The 13,736-nt window shown below is 43.2% G+C and overlaps 1 protein-coding gene across 9 annotated transcripts in view; it reads left to right on the top strand.

The window, feature by feature from the left end:
* The window catches only part of RNF111 (ring finger protein 111), a 52,176-nt gene that overhangs the window by 4,531 nt on the left and 33,909 nt on the right, over positions 1-13,736 (top strand). For 7 of the 9 annotated variants that reach the window (XM_042875678.1, XM_042875681.1, XM_042875682.1 and 4 more), the window contains exon 2: positions 10,528-11,420. In XM_042875678.1, coding sequence (XP_042731612.1) covers positions 10,547-11,420 — 874 coding nt within the window. In that variant the 5' untranslated portion in view covers positions 10,528-10,546. Of the gene's footprint in view, positions 1-1,762; positions 1,781-2,438; positions 2,562-10,527; positions 11,421-13,736 lie in introns of those variants that run through there. The other 2 variants (XM_042875679.1, XM_042875683.1) reach the window with 2 other exon arrangements.

Genomic DNA, 13,736 nt, shown 5'->3' with positions numbered 1-13,736 from the left:
CGTCAGTCTCTTTTTTGTTTCCCACTAGATATTTTTCACATTATGAATTTTCATGCAGATTTTACAATCATCCCCATGTCTGTGGTTTTCACTGGTAAGCTCCTCACCTGGGCTGCTGGGAGCTGTAACCTTTTTTATCACCTGAATATGAATCCCACAGATTTTGTGTGATTATTTTTTCTCTCATCCTCACAACATTACCACAAGAGGCCTTCTTTTGATTAGTATTAATCATAGTTACAAATTGATGCAACACTTCAATATTTGCATTATTATGATGCATATTAAATCTATGCAGCCGCAGGAGGTCTACGGGTCATGGATGGGCTGTTTCAGCTGGGTTGCTTCCTTGACTGCACGTGATTTTGAGCTCCTTGATGGATGATTTCTGTGTATTTGTGATAGGAACTGAAGTATACGCTGTTCATATCACTCTGGACACGACCAGGCTTGCACTTAGCACAGATCTGAGCAAGGACATTTCTTTCTGAGTGCCCGGAAGGGACTGCGTGCCAAAAGGTGGTGTTTGCATGGGAAAAAGCTGTGCCTAGCTTTATTTGTGAGCAAACTGAGGCAGCACTTCTGTGCAGAGCTGTGTCCACCTGGAAGGCTGAGCTCAGTATAGGGGGTTAGTTTGTTTTTTTTTATGTTGGTTTTCTTACTCTCCCCTTCTCCCCCCCCCTCCCAAAAATGTGAAGTGCACTCTCCTGCTTTTGGCATTATTTTGATCTTAGATAAGATTTGTCTCTGTCTTCAGTTCTGCCTGGTCCTGAGGTGTGCACAAAGCGGTTCAGTTAGAAGTAGCTGAGGATCTTGGTGTAAATGGATAACTGTGTAGGCTGCAAGCTGTTCTGAAATTGGAATTAGTCATTCAGACATCGAGCAAGACTCAATTTAACCTGTTTAACCTTTGGGTTTCTGCAGATACCAAGTCTGAAAAGGACAATCTTTTTCTCTCCCTTTTTTTTTTTTCCCTGAAGGAATGTCTCTGCTGGCGAGCACAGAGCAGCTCTGTACTTCTCCCTGCTAGGCAGTGCCATCTTTGGTGAGTGTTCAAAGCAGTGTTTAAGTAGGAGGAGTCAATAAGCAAACAAAACCAGCTGGTGGATTTCTTTGCTGTTTGGAGGCTCTAGCCAGCTCCCTTCTCTCCTTTCTTTTAAAGTCAATCAGCCAAATTGCTTTCTTCCCCTTGCTATACTGTTCCTCTCCCTGTGCAAAATCTTTTGACTGAGAAATACTGAGGATGTTTGTGTATTTCCATGTCTGCATTACACTGCTGGCTGTTGGTCAGTATCTTGACTGCACGGCATGTTGACGTTCACATTCTTGTCCATCTTGCCTGGTAATACCCAGTGTGTACCCAGACCTTCAGTCCGAATATTTAATTCCATGCCTTTTTGACCTCGCTCCTATTACTCTGCCCCTTAAGCTCACTCAGGTTTCACCACATATTATTTCGATTCCTGTTTTTTTCCAGCAGAATTTTTCTCAATGCCTGTCAGTTCCGATATTCATTAACAAAGAGCAGTGACTGCACAGAGCCTTGGGCGCCGTGCCGTCGGAGCACAGCCCAGCTCTGCCCAGCGTTACTCATGCTCTATTTCTGCACCGTTCCCCATTCTCCCCAGTTTCAGCGGTTGTTTCAGACGTGGCACGGTGTCAGAGGGCTTACTCAGCTCCGGTGGGATGCAGCGTGCCGTGTTTTGTGTGCCTGAAAGAGCAAAGCAAATAACCTGCTGGCAACCCCAGCAAGCAGTGCTGGCTGATCTGCGTTTCTGCGGTACTGAGAACTGCAGCCCATCCGGAGCCGCTCTGCTCTGCCCTCACCTGCGCGTTCCTCCCTCGCTCGCACCCTTACACACAGACGCAGCACTTGCTGTTTCCGTGCCGATTACGCAGCCGTGCACCTTTTGCGCTCCCTGACATTTCCAGCCGCTGTTTGCTGTCCCAAAGGCTCCTCTCCTCCTGCCGGCCGAACTGCGCTGTCTAGGAGGCACTTATTGGACTCTTGCCTTACCTCCTTCTTCCTTGTTTGAGACATAGTTTCATGTTGTTTTTTCCGCTCCTGCGTTGAGGAAATCCTTCCCAGAAGCCGTTCAGGCCCCGCTGTCCCGCTGCGTCGTTCCGCAGTGACCGCCTTGGCGTCGGTAACGACGCGAGCGTCGTTCAGCGCTGCGGAACGCGGCGGGGCGGACCGGGCGCCGTCCGGCTCCGAGCGGTGCCGCCTCCGGCCGGCAGGGGGCGCCGCGCACACGGGGAGGAGGGGCTGGAAGCCGGGAGGAGGGGCTGGAAGCCGCGAGGCTGCGCTTTGCGGACTGCTGGAAAGCAGCGCCGAGTGTCGCGCTGCGCCTTGGGAGGGAGCGGCGGAGGGGGCCGCGCAAGAGCGGAACGCCGTCCGTCGTACGGCGGGGCATCGGGGCCGGGCGGAGCGCGAGCGCTGGGCTCCGGGCAGTGCCGGGCCGCGGGTACTCTCCGGAGCCCGTTGGGGCCGTTTCCTCTCCTCTGGCCCCGAGCGGCGCGCCGGCGGCAGCCGCTTCTTCCTCCTCGGCCTCGCTGCTCAGGTACGGGGGCGCGGGGCACGGCGGCGGGGGCTGCGGGCCGCCTTCTGCCTCCGGCGGGCCGCTCTGCGCTCGGGCGGGCTGCGGGGCGGGCTGCGGGGCGTGGGGGCAGCGCGAGGCGGGAGACCCCGGCGGTTTGCGGAGCGCGGGGCTGCGCTGCCGCTGGGAACCGCCGCTCCGCTGCCGGCCGCCCCGGCGCTCGTCGGGGGGCTCCGTCTCCTTGAAAGCCCGTCACGAATATTTCCCTGACGGAAATGACTTTTCTTTGCGTGTGCCGTGGGGTTTGTTATAACGTCATTTGTTTTGGCCGCCGAGTTGGTGTTCTGCCGCTTAACCCCTAAAGAAAAACCAAAACCCGTCGGATGCATTTGGCCTGCCGTGTTGCTCGTCCGGATCTGTGGGCCGGGAGCGGCGGAGGTGTGAAGGTTTGTAAGGTGGGAACGGGGCCGCAGGTAGCAAGAGGCTGGTTTGGGTGCTTCATGTGGGGGATTGGAGCGACCTTGTAGCACCCCCAAGGTCTCCCCTCTGTCAGATGGAGCCGGCGCTCCCAAAGCCCACAGTGGCTGTGGGAAACGATGAGGGAGGCTGGGAGCCTCAGCTGTGCGATTCACCCTGGTGCTGAGGTATTCCTCCTAAAGGAGTTGTTATGGAGAAGGTGAGCGCTTGCTGCCGTTGTAGAACCTTCTTTGAATTCTAATGCAGTGACTTCAGTGTGTGACACAAATAGAAGAGCTGACTGCTCGGCACGGAGAGCCTTGATAATGTCTTGGGGAGTATCTACTACAAATTAACAAAGAAACACTAGGCTTTCAGGTGCTGGATCAAGACTTCTCTTGTCTTTGTTGTAACTAGTGGAAAATTCCAAAGGTAGATTAATTATGGCCATGGAACTATTTTGGATCTGTTTTTGTTGACAAAAAGAATTAGAATATTTTTGTCACTCCTAGAAACAAAAAAAACAGATACAGGTTTTGCTATCCAAGTAGTTTTCCAGCAAATTAAATGTATTTAATTCTCCCTTTTGTTGGCTAGAGGGACTTAATGGAGGCCAAGAAGTGCTATTAGCCAAAGTTACTCCCAGTTCAGATCATCTCTTGTTGATGTGCGAGGTTTGATGGGGGAAGATGTGAGCAGCCAGTCACCTCTCCTGCCCTTATCCACAGTAAAGCATGACCTCCTCATGAGTTAATAGGACAGAAAGACTGTGTATTTATTTTCTTTCCTTTTACTTAAATAAAAAATATATGACACTAAGCTTCCAGTTTTAAAACTCCTCAAGTCCTGTATGTTGAAACATCTTTTTATTGAAGATTGAAGCCCTCACAGCTAGAGCTGCAGTTGTGACTATGTTGGGAGCACAGGGTGACCAGCAGCTCAAAGTATTTGTTCATATTTCACATCTTTGTAAAATGTAGTAAGAATATATCTTACAAGATTCACAGCATTCCCTGTGCAAATTGCTGTTTTGTAGATTTTTGTAACCAGGTCAATTGTACCAACGGGTCTTTCACTGGAGGTGTCCATGCTGCAGTAATGTTTATTTTGCCAGCATTTGCTGTATTTTTTCCAAGACCAATAATTTTTTGTTTCAATTGTTCATATTTTCTCCAACAGTAAAACCATTTGTTTGAGAAGGTACGTTTGTTTGAGAAGGTCACCCCAGCTCCTGAACTCCACAGGTTCAAGTGTCAGGCATTTGAATACATGGGGGGAAAGTACTGGGGTGAGGGAAAAATCAGGACAATTTAATTCACTTAACAGTGGGGATAGTACAGAGAGATGAATTCAGCATAAGCAGGTGTTATTCAAAGCTATATTTAATGCACAGCCTCCTTGAGGTCAGTTTTATCATAGTTTGCTGTCAAGTACAAAGCTTTAAAAACGTACGTTAAGTAATGAAGTATAAGAGACATACACAGCATATGAGTGGGATAAGCATCTCTAGTCATAGTCCCCTAAGTTTTATCACTGCAAGTAGCAGTGATCAGCTGCTGCTAAGTCTGCCATGCTTTTGTTGAAACCAACAGAATGCAGCCTCAGCCTAGGTTTTGTGCTAGTGAACTGAAGTTGCAAAGAGCAGAGATGGTGTCATAGTTAGCTCCTGAAAGCTTTTTCAGGAAAGTGTTTGCAAAATGATACTATGTTAAGAATAGTTACATGTACCTGAAAGGTCAAAACTGCCGAAGGGACTAAAAAGGAATGTTCCAAATAATTTTTGTGGCTTTGTAATTCAGAGTTTTTCTAACTGTCCCTGGAAATACTCATAATATTGACTAAGGCGGATTTTCACCAGATTTCCTGGTTAAGATCTTAAGCTCCAGTTAAAAAAAAAAAAAAAAAAAAAATCCTATTTTGTCATTCTTTTATAAAACTGCAAGTCCTTGTTCCCAAATTCATTGCAATTATGTTTGTCTTGGAAGTTGCTGAAGCTGAAACATTCCTGATTACCAAATCATAATGTGTCTGTCTTAAAACTGTGATTTATACAGTGTTATGTGTAGTTAACTGAGTTTAAGCCTAGGACAGAGCGAAGAAATGTCTAGACTGAAGGATGTGCCTTGTGGACACTGTTTGTCCAGTACAACTGCATGCATCTCTTGTGCAGAGCCAAGCAGGTTCCTTGCTCAAGTGGGTAGGTGCATACTGGTGCTTTACTGACGCTTGATTGGTGCTAGGATTTCAGTGGGTGCCTTAACTGGCTGGGACTAGCTTGTGTGTATGGCAGGAGAGGGAACTTGTTATTGGTAGGACTCGGTGCAGAATTGTTGTAGCCTGCCAGCTCATCTAGCTGAGATGCTTCCAGCTGCGCATGCTCCGTGCATTCCCTGTGTTCCAGCTGGAACCGGGCCCTACATCCAGTCCTTGGGAAGAGCTGCTGTGCTGTAGCTGTCCTGTGCTGGATTCTGTTAAAGATGTCAGAGACAGCGAGATGCTTTCAGTAGCCTCTCTTAAAATTAAAGCTAAGGGAGACCAAGGTAGTAAGTTTGAGAGGTGAATTATGTAATGTGGCATAACAGAGCTTTCCTGCGCCTGTTTCATAGCCGGCTTGATGTTTCTGTTGCAAAATTACTTTTTTACTGATCTGAATTGTGCTGTGTATGAGAAAACCGCCCTTAGAGGTCCCTGAGGAATCTTTGTCAGCCATGAAATCAAGGAGTTTGCAGGTCCAGAGGCGGGTTCCTGCTGGTTGCAGTTACTGTGGTCTGACTTGCCTTTGAGACATCTTTGCGAAGATCAATAGGAGTAGTTTGTACTTGAAATGACATTGTTTCACTTGAAGTGTGGAGCCAGGAATGGTTCCTGGAATTGGCTGCTTGGAGTAAGCAGCCTGCCTTGCTCTGCTGGTAACTGTAGCACTGCACTGCAAAGCGTTGGCCGAGTCTTCATGGCTGGGTGTAAGGGAGCATCCTTGGGAAGCTGCAGGCAAGAACCTGTCTCCAGAATGCTGTCGTGTGGTTGCTAACTAGCACTGCGCGTGTGCGTCTGATAAACCTTCCTGAAGGGCAGAAGGGAAGAGTTGTGTCTGGAGAATTCTCGAGTAACTGTGTTGCTGTTGATGCAATAAATAAAATAATAATAATTAAAAAAAAAAAAAAAAAAAGAAAAAGAAAAGGAAAAGGAGGTGGTTTTTAGGAGTACTTAATATTGCCCCATGAATAAAAACTTCAGTATAGTGCTCAATAGCATCAGAACAAACAAATTCAGATTACCTTCTGATTGTTGCTGTTTTGTAAAGATGCATAGATCCTAAACAATCCGTTTTTTAATTTGTTTTCTCAATTGCTTGTTTTATTTTTGAGTGAAGAGTAGAAGGTCAAAATACAGCATACTAAAAACTAGTTCTTAAATTTTTAAAGCATGGAGTTCATCATTATGTGGTTAAAATGAAGAAACAGAGGCACAATAACGTTTTGAAATCTGATTGCACTTGTTTTGCTGGCAGTGGAACTGAATATTGGATGTTTGTGCTCTTGCTACACTACATTTGTGTTGTTTTCCTACTTGATAGGCAGGAAGGAATAGGGAATGACTCCCCTTTCCAGGCTAATAGGTGCTTCTTTTTCATGGGCTGCTCCAGGGAATTCTTTGTTTTCATTGGAGCAGGGCAGAGTAGCACTGAGATTCGTTTTTCATAGACTTACATTGTGGGTGCAGCTTCTCAAATGGCTCTAAAAGTCCTCTGTCAACTCCCATTGCATCAGAGTCATGCATGAATCAGTCTGGTTTGGCTCTCTGCCCTTGAGAACGGGAAGTAATAGCCCATAGGTTATCTTGCTTTTCTCAAGATCTTGCACAGATTCTAGGCTTTTTGTTTACCCACTTTTTGGTGTCTTGATTCATCTGATGGAATAGCCTTGCTGAAAAAATAAAAAGGTGTATTTTTAATGATAGGAGAAGAATGGCTGCTGTTTTTTCAAGATGCGGTGTGTATTATACTTCCATTTACTGGCTTGTTCTACATTCGCCAGTTCAATAAAGTTTGGGGTAGGAACAGTGTACAGAAGATGATCTGTGTATGTATCAGGGGTTAACAGAGAAGTTTCCTGATGAAGTTGATGGTACCAATATTAGCTTACCATAGTAAAAATAATGTTAATCTCGTAGAAGCCATGTTTTAGGGAAGGGATTTAACTTTAGAAGTTTTAACAAGGTAAGTTTAGTTAACTTCAAAGAAAATACAGGTTAGGACTTGATAGAAATTTCCTTTCTGAAATAATGTGAAATAACTTTGCTTGTCGGATGTCGCTTTGTGATCGTGGGTATACAAATGGTGTAAGCAGAGAATTCCTGCAGCAGTGAAATTGCAGCATGCTGTCAGAGGTGATGATAGCAGGATGCTCTGCAGGCTCTTGGTGCTCTCCAGAGCCGTCGTGTTCAGAAGACTTTGAGCTGCGCTGTTCTCTAAGCTTAACCCCACACACCTGCATCGCTTGTAAGTGCGTGGGGAGTGCGTACAGTCAGAAGGGAATGACTGTAACCAGAGAGGAGAGGAAATAGAAGGCAAGGAAATCGACTGCTAACTTGCTCATCTGTATATGAAGATCTGTTCTCTGCTTTCCATCAAGCTGGCTTTAAGCAGAATAGTTTATTTGGCAGATATGTTCTGCGTGGTGAACTGGGCTGAGGTGTGTTACACTGACAAGGCAGAGCCATCACTGGGTGTCGTGTAAGAGGCATGTTCTGAAGATAGGCCAGCGTTCTGTGAGGTGGTGGATGTGTGTAAAGCATGGTGTGCTTACTGCAGCCAGCCTTGAGGGAGTTGAGCAAGGTGCTTTTTAACATGTAAAAAGGAGGTAATTTCTCATTAAGTAAAGCAAGATGACTATTTTACTGCCTGTGTGAAAACATATTTTCAAAATGATGAGAGATTACATGCATTAATCAAGTTTACAAGAAAAGGTTGAGTTCATATGTGATGAGCTGTTTCACTTTTTTATAGTGCTGGCTTCAGTGCCGTTGTACTTCTCAATGGCTACTAGTGAAATTAGTTCTTCATGATGAAACACCTTGCTGTGATAACTCAAATTTTGCTTGTATGTCATCATAAACTTTTGTCTGCTGTGAAGATCTCCAACTTGTGTTTGAGTTTTGACTGATACAGCAGCTTTGAGGAACTGTCCCAGTCTGCATGAATTTTCTTGTGGTGCTGTATGTCTTGAAGTGGCTAATATCAGCAGCCTTTATTTTGCAAGATGAGTAGATAAGTCATGGGCACTTGATGACTGTGAATGAAGGTCATTCACTTCAGAGAGGAACTTAGATTTATGTTTTTCAGATGGCTTTGTTAACAGCTGTCCGAGTCTTTCAGGGGCATAAAAGAAGATACTGCTTCTCTTACACCTTGAATACTTGACTGTCTAATAGGAAAATGTTTTGATTAAGGAGGAGAAGCATTTACTACATCTTATTACTTTCTGGAAAAGCTTCTCAAGGCTACTCTTAGTGGGAGACTTTTATAGGATCTTGTAGTTGTTGAACAGTAGATGATCTTAATTTAATGAGTTCAAATTACTTGTTTTGTTTTGTTTGAGTTCCTCATCAAGTTTATCTTAAATTCTTTGTAGAGGCGTTGGACTTGTTTGCAATATGCATATTTCTTACGCCTAGACATTGAAAATACTTATTTCTTAGTAGCTTTCAATTTATTGATGGAAAGCATAACCATCTGCAGGCTTTCTTAGTGAACAGAGGTTATAGGTCTCACACTAATTGACGGAGATGTTTGCAAGGTTCCTGGTGAGAACATTCAAATGGATCTTTCCAGCTGGGGTTCTGAAGCCTGCAGGATCCCTGCTCTGCAGAAGGATCCAGTGAAACTTGTGCCTTCTTGAGATATTAGCACTGCAACGTGTATACCTTGTGCAAAATGTTTATTCCTGAGTGCATCACTTGAAGAATTTGGTTGCTTATGGCTCTGAGGAGAGCATGGGCTGACAGGAATAACGCATCCATTTATACCTATTGCAAAAACAGATAAGTCATTCTGAGGGATGTTAGGAGCACCTCGCTCACTGCTGCTGCTGGCAGCGTTGCTTTGTGAAGCCATCTCAGACATGCTGGTTCGACTCTGCAGTCCCAGTCTTGTACTGATTCTTTCTATATAAACAAATGAGCTTTAAACATGGGCAACACGTAAGCATATGTCGGCATGCTGAAGAATTAATCTGGAGGTTCAGGCAGAAGATAGTGATGTAAATATGCAGTGCTACCCACCATGTTGCTGACTTAGGCTTTTTTGTGGCCTCGTGGATATTCCAGCTGTGCTGCCCAAGGCGTCTTGTTTCCATGTAAGGTTCAGTTCTGTGTGTTTTGTTTCTTTTCTTTCAGCAGCTGTCTTGTTAGCACTGGCTGCCATCAGCCAGGTTTTGCTGGCAGGATGCTCATGCAGTGAATCAGGTTGGTGTCTGATTTGGTAGGGGGATTTGTTTTTCAGTTTGTTCAGCTGCATAGTCTGTTTCAGAGTTTTTGTAACACTTCTGCCAGAAGAGCACAGGAGATGTTCATTCAAACAAGGTGGGCGGTGATGAAGAGCTGCTGAAGTAGTGCAAGTGTCAAATGTCTACAATAGCCTTATTCACCAGAGGAACAAAAGAGTGATATTTCTTGCTGTAAAGAGTGCTTGGGGGTTATCCCAGTGGGAACCAAATTCTGAAACAAGGCTGAGGTGCCAGGTGAAGCTGAATGCATTACTGACATTATTGTTGCTGATGTCTCTCAGTAGTTTTCTGGTAGAACAGTTGTTTCTTTTTCTTGGAAATGGTCTTTGAGGCTTATGTTGTTATGTGCTGGCAGCCTGATAGTTTGACCCAGAGGGGAAGCGGCCTGCTACCAGCCATTAGGGGGTACATGTGATATATGCAAGAGAAACTGTAATTAATTAAAGGGTTTTTATTACCCCAAAATACTAAGGCTCAAAATATCTCCTGTTTTATCCTTTACTTTTTCAGAAAATAATCATGAATTCTAAGCAACTGATTTTTGTAGCACAGTTTCATCGCACTGAATTGTGTGCAAGGTATTTGCTGTCCATATACAGTTGCAGAGGAAGGTGCAGGCCTTGAGAATACAGTTTGGTTGAAGGTGAAGTGTTGGAGCTGTCTAGCTAAAGATGATGTAATTTCTGTAAAACTGATGCATTGGTAAAGCAGACATCATTCAAGCTTTTTACAGACACACATTGATATTTCCTTTGTGAAACTGATAGTGTTTTGGCTGATGGTGAGAACGTCTGTTCAATGCAAATAATGCTAGTTCTGTCTTAATTCAAAATTACACTGATGAGCTGGATTTGTAACATTATTATGGAACAGCAGTATGCTACTGAATGCTGTTTTGCTTTTCCCGAGGAGGTGGTGTTAGCCTGAGTAATAAATGACTTTTTTCTTGCTTCATTTTCATTCTTTGAGAAACGTGCTGAGTTTTTTGTTGTTTTGTTCCATTTGTTTGATGTATGTCTGTTTATTTCTAGGCCTTTCTTAAAACTTCCCATGTCTAAATGGACTCCTGAATGTAATATAGTTTATACTCTAAAAGCGGATATGAAGAGTGAAGTTCCTTCTGATGCACCAAAGAGACAAGAGAGCCTGAAGGGGATCCTCTTGAACCCTGAGCCTATTGGGGCAGCCAAAAGCTTCCCTGCGGAAGTGGAGATGATTGCCAGCAAAGTAGGGAATGAGTTCTCTCACTTATGCAGTGACTCTCAGAAGCAGAAGGATATGAATGGCAACCGTACAGACCAAGACAAAAGTCTTGTGGTGCGAAAAAAGCGCAAGAGCCAGCAGGCTGGTCCTTCATACACACAGAACTGTCCTGATAAAGAAAACCAAGGAGTCTTGGGATTGAGGCAGCATCTAGAAACACAGAGTGAGGACAATGACTCTTCTTTTAGTGACTGTATCTCTTCGCCTTCATCTAGCCTACATTTTGGAGACTCTGACACAGTAACATCTGATGAAGAAAAAGATGCTCCTGTAAGACACTCTCAGGCAGTGCTGAATGCTGCGAGTAGAACTCACAGTGCAAGGTCACAAAAGTGGCCTCGGACTGAGGCAGAGTCTGTACCTGGATTATTAATGAAAAGGCCCTGTTTTCACAGCAGTTCTTTAAGAAGACTTCCATATAGAAAGAGATTTGTGAAAACCAGTTCCTCACAGCGGACGCAGAATCAGAAGGAACGAATTTTAATGCAGAGGAAAAAAAGGGAGGTGTTAGCTCGAAGAAAGTATGCTTTGCTACCCAGCTCTAGCAGTTCAAGTGAGAATGATCTCAGTAGTGAATCTTCTTCTAGTTCATCCACTGAAGGGGAGGAAGACCTATTTGTGTCACCTGGTGAAAACCAGAACAATACAGCTGTACCTTCAGGTAAATTTGAATTCCTATGGTATTTCTGTTATAGTATGCTTTGCTTTTTTTTTTTTTCTTCTGCAGGTGCTTTGGAGCAGTTGGTTTTGTGTTTTTATAGAAGTTATACTCCAAATAAACCTAATATAATACTAATATAAACACTAGCCCATAAAGTTTTTGATGGGAAAGGATGATCAGAACTTCCAGAAAAATTATAAGTCAAGAATCCTTTAATGTGAAAGTTGAAATAAATGGCTTTTAAACAAAGTACTTGAAGGTGCTGAATCTAGTTAGTCACATGCTGTGGAATCATTCCATTTTTTAAAATCTGTTAAGTAGCATTAAAGATGCTAGCTTTCACCTTGCATTAAAATGTTTAATTGTTATAGGTTTATTAACAGATTGTTGGAATTACAATTCTGAATGATTTCAAAAGGTACAAAGAGCTATCAGTAACACACCTGTCAATACACAGTTAACATTGCTTGACAATTAAATTAATAGACTTGATTGTTGTGAGAAGACGGTAAGATACGACTCAGTTGATGTTAGCTTTACTATTATGATAATAAAAGAAAATTCTAAGGCCTGAAATTATGCAAAGCAACTGCACGATCAGTGCACGGACTGTATCATATATATGTGTATATATACCCCAAATGCTTTACCTAGTCACTGCACTGATATTGCAGTTGATTTACACAGATGCTTCTCTAGTATGTCTTGAGATAGTGTTTGAAGATAGGTGTGAATATTGATTTATTTTGTTTTCCCTCTCCCAATTGTCTTAGAAGTCCTTTCTTCATAAATTTGCAGAGTGAGAGGCATTTGCCAGCCTGTGGCTAGTTACATTGATGGTGTTGCAGCTATGCCTTCTGCAAATCATTTCAGTTGTTTGTAGAGCGTGGGGAGGTGGATGCTCAGGACACAGCAGTGTTAATCTGTGCTGCCATGTTTTGTATATCTACTGTTTGGTGGTGCATTCCGGAAAGTGAAACCATATATTGGAATGTGCTGATCTTTCCTTTGAGGAAAAAGCCTTGGAAATTGCAAGTACACATCATAAAAATAAAAGTTGTGTATGTTCACGATGGGGGAGGATTTATGCTTAAACAGAGCCATGGTACTAAATAGATTATTACTTGCTATTCATTATCACAGGAAATAATTTGCATGTTATTCTTTAATGTACTATTTTAATATGAGAAGTAAAATTTGTAATGCAAAAATCTTACTCGTGAAGTGTTGGAATGGCATAAATAACTCTAAAAGGGAAGGGTTACTGTGCAGGCTTAGCTATCTTTATGCATATTTGTGGGGGCAGAAACATATTTATTATTATTATTTCTTTTTTTTAAGCTTCAGCATGTTATGTTTCTGAAATGCATGCCTAAGCATATTGAAAGGCATAATTTGCAAATAATTAACTTAGAGGCATGCATACATTCAACAGAATAAGTTTGGGAAGCTATTGTGTCAGGACTTCCTATTTCCTAGTTAATTGTTTCTTCTCATTCTCGGAGAAGATGAAGTTTCTTGTAAATCTAAAATGATACAGTACCATTAGCAACACTCTTCCCCTTGCAACACTGAACTAGTGAATGTATGAGAGCCTGGATTATGGCTTCTCAGGCAGCCAGCTATTTCCAAATACACCGAATGCATTTAGAGAGGGAACTTCCAGGGTTGTTTTGTGTATCTACTTGAGCTGGTAAAACCTTCTGCCCTCTTCAAACTCAATGTAATTAACACCAGTTTCCCTTGAAGAGTAACTGCTCAGGTAACTTCCCAACATTCGGTGTGCTGTCATGGTGGTGGCAGAAAGTCTGGACTTTGTAGTGCCCTTCATCCAGTCATGTGGAAAAATAAGTACATTGTCTGGTAGCTTTATTTTTATATTACTTGAAATAGACTTTGAAAAATACAGATCATTTATGAAGTGGTGTTTCTTTTCTTGTTCATGTTGATTAGCTCTGCACCAGTTAATTTCAGATGGAAATACTGATATAAGCTGTAACTGGAACAAGATATGCTTTAAAGAATGTGTATTGTGTCAGCTGTATTTCAGGACTGATACAGTGAGCTGAGAAGTAATTCTGCCTAAAAGTATGTAAATTCTGTATTCTTATTTTTCCAGTGGATGTATGTATAGATGGAGAAGTTCTGAGCCTTTTGTTTACACTGAAGATAGAGTGGGAAGTTGAGCAGACTTCCTTTATGCAAGTGTCCTATTTTTAGTAAGAGAAGAGTGTGATTAATGCTTTATGTAGCTTTTTGCTGTGAGATAATGCATTTCTGCTTATTGAGCTAATTAGGACAGAAATTAGGGGCCAG

Source organism: Lagopus leucura, unplaced genomic scaffold (genome assembly GCF_019238085.1).
Source record: "Lagopus leucura isolate 7727_CA_CO unplaced genomic scaffold, USGS_WTPT01 Super-Scaffold_100015, whole genome shotgun sequence".
NCBI lineage: Eukaryota > Metazoa > Chordata > Aves > Galliformes > Phasianidae > Lagopus > Lagopus leucura.
This window is presented reverse-complemented; position numbering and strand designations above follow the sequence as displayed.